Source organism: Sinocyclocheilus rhinocerous, unplaced genomic scaffold (genome assembly GCF_001515625.1).
Source record: "Sinocyclocheilus rhinocerous isolate Xijiao unplaced genomic scaffold, SAMN03320098_v1.1 scaffold1169, whole genome shotgun sequence".
NCBI lineage: Eukaryota > Metazoa > Chordata > Actinopteri > Cypriniformes > Cyprinidae > Sinocyclocheilus > Sinocyclocheilus rhinocerous.
The window spans coordinates 340,772-347,455 of NW_015650322.1; the positions used below are offsets into that span (position 1 = coordinate 340,772).

Below are 6,684 nucleotides of genomic sequence, written 5' to 3' on the forward strand. Positions count from 1 at the left end.
CAACTATTAAGGAGTTCAGCTGTCAGAACAGTGCCTATAAATGAGCATTGAGAATATTTGTTTGAATAAAGTGTGACATTTGAAGGGGCAAGATAACCCAGTAACTGAGTTGGGTATAAAGTAAAGACATGTTTTTGATGTCGACTTATTTTTCTAAACTGGTTTGAAGATATCATGTTGGATTGTTTCCATGTAATGAAGAATTGATACAGCCAGAAAACATATTAATTATTAATAATACCAGGGAAACATAAAACGTATATATTAATAGGCACAAAACCTAAAATGTTACCAGAGAGCAAACGTACAGTAGGACCTCCATTCCTAAAATCAACGTCAAGGTTTTATTCTCAACGGAGCGAATTCTCACGCAAGTGACGTCAGCAGATGTGACTCAAATGAACGTCAATGTTTAAATCCCTCCGCTTGCGCGCGGATATTATTAGATTATATGTCAGAAAATGTTGTATTATCCAACCTACATAGTTGTGAGGAGGTTTTATTACCTACTGTATCAGACTCGACTAAAAATCAGCTTTGCAAAGCATAATTTAGAGAAATTCTACAGTAAATATAACTCTTAACATCTGTAGTATTCAGATGCACGTTTTCTTAAAATAGACATGAAATAGACAAAAAGCAAATGGAAAGCCACAAACGTGCCATTTACAATTGAGTTTGTGCCGTAGTCCGATAGCCGGTGCTCCAAACGGTCACGTTTTCAGTCTGTGGGCATGTTAGGGGGACGAATGTGACGGACTAGAGAACACGCGTTCCACCAATCAGGGGCAGTTACTAGGCGGGTCTGAGATCGCGTTCGACCAATCACAGCCATCCAACCTGACGACCGTCAATCAGCTGAGTTCTTTTCCCGTTGATTCTAGTGTAGAGAGAGTTCTCTTCTCGTGCCCGCGTAAAGACGCGATCGGTCGCGTAGTTTTGCGCAAAGTAATGTTCAGACTTTGGACCAGAAGCTCAACGCGAAGTTCAGCGACCGATTTAAACAACCGTACATCCTATTTTTATCAGTCAAGAGAATGTAGCGGTCATTCGAGGATCTCGGGTAAATTAATTTCGTAGTTCCATGTAGACGGAGCCCGCACTTTACCAAGTACAAACTAGCTAACGTAACTGGCTAATTCATTGCGCATCACTTGTGATCTTAGCCGCGGAGTCTAGCGGTGCGCGCTCACGTCTTGCGAGAGTAGTTGGTTGTGATAAACGCTAAACAACGAAGCAGTTGGTTGAGCCAAACATAATGGTATGGGTCAAAGGGACATCACAGCGTTCGAGGCGTCCATGAAAAGAAAAAGCGGAATTCCCACTGCCTCTATGTGTCGACTGGATGTGGAGTCCGCAGTTGTGAAGAAGGAAGTTGAGCCCGGCGGAGGAGATGGTGCCCGTTCCTCGTCAAGGTAACGATTTTTAGTCAGAAACTGTTTTCTGGATGTCATTTGAGCATGGCAGAAGACCTTTTAGTTATCATTCTGTTTTTGGAAATTGTTTTATGTATTAACACTGTTCAGCACTGTCCCGCTTTACGTAACAACTCGAGTTTATATTGACGATACTCGAGCTTGTGTTACTCCGTCCACACTAGTTTATTTACAACTGGAGCAGTCCTAGCCAAAAGAATGTAGTTTTTATATCTAGATTATTGTGTATGAGCCTATAAATACAGAGATTTTGGTACCTCGCGTTTTCTTCTGTACGTCGTACGTGATTTCGGTTGCGTAACGGGGTCGATTCGGACCCGAATAACGTTTACTCGTAATATGTGACTGGACGGTTTTTCAGCAAACTTGTTATTAAAGAATAAAATGGTATGTCGTTACGACATTTCAGACGTCTTTTCGCAAACATGTCTAACTAAAGCAATAGCGAAAGCCAAGAATGCATGAATGCAGTTTTCAGTTTTACTAAAGTTTCATTATTCGAATGAATGATGTGTAATTTTACATGAATCTTGATGAGTATGTATCATAGTATGTGTCTTCATACGCGAAGAACTCGAAGAGTGATTTAAACTTACGTGCAGTTTCAGTTTCAGCTACCTTTCGGAAAGCAAATGCCATAGTTTTTGTTGAAAGCAGATAGTATGTGGAGTTTAAATGATACAATCTTCATTTGGCTGTAATATTATATAGTAAGAGTTGAAATGTAGTATGGTTATTTCTGGGTATTTTTAGATAATTGGCTTGAGCCATAATAAGTACCACCTTAAGGTTTTTAAAGAAATGCACAGGTTTGTAATATGTATTTGTCTTCTACAGATGCTAATAATGTCGTTTTCGGCACTCGGCAGTAAACAGCATGCCAACAGTGCATAAACTAGGTTCTGCTCTCTCATGGCTGTCAAACAGTCAGTTAACTTCTTGCAAAAACGTTATCAGTTGTTTTTCGCTTTTTTTTTTTTTTTTGCAAAAGCAAATGACTTATTAGAAGGTCTTGATGTTTTCACAGTAAGCATTAAATTGAATGTAAAGCAGGGTTGTCAGCAACGTCTTGACCTTTGCACCTCAGTCATTACTTGCTAATTATTTCTTGGTAGGCAAGTATTCAGATTAAATGAATAAAATCCTTCTGAATCTCATACTAGACGGAGGTTTCACCACTGACTCAAAGACTTAGACCCATGCCCGGTTCTTAAGCACAATAGAAGGGTGGGCTGGCAGATATCCTGGGTAGGCAATTATTATTTTTTAAATTTTTTTTGTGGAGGGTGGGGAGGGGGTGGGATACAGTCTAGAAAGTTAGACTGTAGATATTGCTACTTTAGCTATGCAACTTATTGCAGTGTTGTTGATATATGTACACTGAAAAAAGAGCAATATCATGCTTTCGTGGGCAGCCTATAGCGAACCATAGAATATCATTAACTTTTGCAACAAAATAAACTTTTTTCTTTACTGAATAGTAAAAAACGGCCCTCTTTGTTCTCTTTCTCTGGATCATTGTTTCTACATTGATGATTCTTTTAACCAAGTTTTTTTTATTTATACCAAACAAGGCCGTAATAGCTACACAGAGCCGTAGTTCATTGACAATTAGGCAATATCGCGTTCATAATCGCAGATGAATCGTGTTCAATTATGAACGCGATATTGCCTAGCTTGTCAGTGAACTACGGCTCATCTTATTCTCAGATAATACAATAAGTTTCTTCACCTGTGTTGATAGTACTATCAACTACATTTTAAAATATGCACTATTCAATTTTATTGTATTCCTAATATGTTGAAAACGCAAAACAGAAAAATGCTATTGTCGTCACATTCAATTAACTTAGAGGGCTGTGCAATTAATCGCATGCGATTGTCATGTGCATCTCGTCAGTAAAGCCGGTTCCGTGATTAGTAGTAAATCTCCATCACCTGCTTTACATGCGATTAATTGCACAGCCCTAATGCCGAGTTCACACTTCACGATTATAGCCCGATTTTTCACTCGCCGACAGGTTTTGCGAAATCACCGACAAATGCCAGACATCGGAGGCAAATCGGTGCTTAGGCCATGGCAATGAATTGCATGAATCACAAATGACAGGCCTACATTCAATTCATTTCACTGGATATTGTGGGCCGTTTATGTCATTGTAAAATAATAGTAAAATAACTATTACACGTTTAGCTACTTTGTACCTTCACCGAAGCACCACGGTGAAATTCGTGCTCGGTTTCTGTGAACAGTAAGACCCACCTTCTTTGATTTGATTGGTCATCTCAATCATTTTGACATTGATGAGCGCTGTTAGACGGCTGGACCTGAGGCAGACCAGAAAATTTAGATTTTAAAATGTCTTAAAATGCAACAGTTTTTACTTTTATCCTATGAAAATTCTGAAAGAAAACGCTTCGTGAGCCAACTGTTGCTATATAGTAACAAACGCAACTTTCATCGCACAAGCTATTATTTCAGTGTTGTTGTTTCTAACATTGTGGTCATTTAAGCAGGCTGTTTGTTTCTTACATTCAATTTAACAGCATTAACAGCAAGTCAAAATGGGTAAGCTTTCAACTGAACTGTATACATGCATTTTAAATGCTAATTCTTTGTTCTTGCCCCGTCCATGCAGTAAATGCACGTTATTGAATAAGCGAGGTTTTCTAGAAAAATAATTCAACTGCTCAGGTAATTTCAGTGGTAGGCTAAGGCACATATTCATGTAGATGCGTATTAAACTCCCGTAATTCGCACACTTACAGTGCGCAGGCACAAGTATTTTTCTGCCCGTTTTCGCTCGTTGTCAGCCTCTGCTTTTCCACAACAGACTGAATCCCCCACGTGAATGTAGCGCGCCTTTGCTTTCAGCTAATAAAAGAAAAATGATGCAATTTCTGGTGTTATTTCATGATTGTTGGGGCAGTCTTCAGATCTTATTAAACATCTCAAAATACAGTCCGCTTCATATTGCTTTTAATCACTGCATAAAAAGATTAACGCAATCTTTCCCTATAGTTTTGATTGGGCAAGACACATTTGGGTGGGCTCAGCCCACCCCAACCATGTGGGGCCCACATATACATGTTGGCTGGGGACAGGCCTACATTCAATTCAAAATGGCAAAAAAAAAAAAGAAATAAATAAAAAGTCGAATAGTTTGCATCACTGGATATTGTTGGTCGTTTATATCATTGTAAAACAATTGTAAAATAGCTGTTACACGTTTAGCTATTTGTACCTTCACTGAAGAGCCACACTCGGTTTCTGTGAACAGTAAGGCCCGCCTTCTTTGATTTGATTGGTCATCTCAATCATTTTGACATCGATGAGCGTGAGCGCTGTTAGACGGCTGGAGCTGAGGCAGACCAGAAAATGTAGATTTTAAAACGTCTTAAAATGCAACAGTTTTTACTTTTGTCCTATGAATATTCTGAAAGAAAACGCTTCGTGAGCCGACTGTTGCTATATAGTAATGAACACAACTTTCATCGCACAAGCTCTTATTTCAGTGTTGTTGTTTGTAACATTGTGGTCATTTAAGCAGGCAGTTTGTTTCTTACATTCAATTTAACAGCATTAACAGCAAGTCAAAATGGGTAAGCTTTCAACTGAACTGTATACATGCATTTTAAATGCTAATTCTTTGTTCTTGCCCCGTCCATGCAGTAAATGCACGTTATTGAATAAGCGAGGTTTTCTAGAAAAATAATTCAACTGCTCAGGTAATTTCAGTGGTAGGCTAAGGCACATATTCATGTAGATGCGTATTAAACTCCCGTAATTCGCACACTTACAGTGCGCAGGCACAAGTATTTTTCTGCCCGTTTTCGCTCGTTGTCAGCCTCTGCTTTTCCACAACAGACTGAATCCCCCACGTGAATGTAGCGCGCCTTTGCTTTCAGCTAATAAAAGAAAAATGATGCAATTTCTGGTGTTATTTCATGATTGTTGGGGCAGTCTTCAGCTCTTATTAAACATCTCAAAATACAGTCCGCTTCAGATTGCTTTTAATCACTGCATAAAAAGATGAACGCAATCTTTACCTATAGTTCTGATTGGGTGGGCAAGACAGACAGACATTTGGGTGGGCTCAGCCCACCCCTGCCCATGCCTGGAGCCGGCCCCGCTTACACCATTGATGAGACTAACGGGCTTCATATGAGCGTGTGTTCACGTCTGTCAGCGTGACTAACACCCTGAGTCACTTCGTCAGCCTGTTGGAGCCGCCCAGTTACAAAGCTGTCCAAACTAAGACATCCGGCCTGTCTACCCAGTGGTTCATTATTCAAGAATTAGTCGGCTTGTCAATGGCATTTGCCACCTACTCCCTCCCTTCTACTCGCAGTCAATCCCTGGTGCTCTTTCTTACACTCCTCAACTCAGTCTCTCTTTTTCCTCCCACTTTCTCTTGCAGACTAACTTTTCTTGATGCTCCTGCTTGCACTGACTTACGTACACCCTCTCTCTTTTTTGCTCTTTTTTTTTTTTTGCTTTCCTGCTGTCCTCTTTATTGTTACTACCTCCTTTGGGGCACTGGGAGGGCCAAGAGAGGGAAATCGGAAGAGAAAAAGATGGAAAAATGACTCAACCATGTCAGTTCGGTTTGATCTTGTGCAGGAAGTATCATAACTTAAGCCGGCCTATGAGTTGAAGCAACTTTTATCTAGTCCTCAGAGTGTGACTAAAGATCATTTCAGTGCTGTCTGTCACTTTGTGTTCTTCTGTTCATTTATTTATTTTTTTATGTACTAATCACACAGTGATGGAAATGAAGTTCTTATCTCTCTACCTTTAGTGAAACTGGTGTATCTTTTTGTGTGGAACTAGGCTGCTATTAATTTATGTGGTGCTGTGCTGCTGTAAGTGAAAGCAGCAGTTCAAAGTCACTTCTCAGTTGTTCAGCCTCTTATGTGTGTTGCACAGTCAGTGTAAATGATAACTTGACGGTCTGTATAACACTGAATGTCAACACTTTTTTTTTAAATTCGCCTTCATTATAGAAGTGTACCAAATAGGGATGTTCATTTTAACCGGTTAACCGTTAACCGACCGTAAGGATTTTTGACCGATTAATACAATCAGTTAAACGGTTTAAAAAGTCATTTATTATCATTTTTTTCAGTAATTTATCAAAATATTTAAAAAGGTTTGCTGCATGGTTAAAATACAAAGCTGAAACCAATGTTGGGTCTCTCATTTGACACAAAATCAAATGTTTCCGTATTCGCAATGTATTTGAAT

The 6,684-nt window shown here is 39.4% G+C and overlaps 1 protein-coding gene across 1 annotated transcript in view; it reads left to right on the forward strand.

Moving 5' to 3' along the window:
• The first annotated feature begins 868 nt into the window (after positions 1–868).
• The window catches only part of LOC107711649 (SERTA domain-containing protein 2), a 15,488-nt gene continuing 9,672 nt past the window's right edge, over positions 869–6,684 (forward strand). Inside the window, exon 1 of the mRNA XM_016516659.1 lies at positions 869–1,415. Within this exon, the coding sequence (XP_016372145.1) occupies positions 1,264–1,415 (152 nt within the window). The 5' untranslated portion in view covers positions 869–1,263. The remainder of the gene's footprint in view (positions 1,416–6,684) is intronic.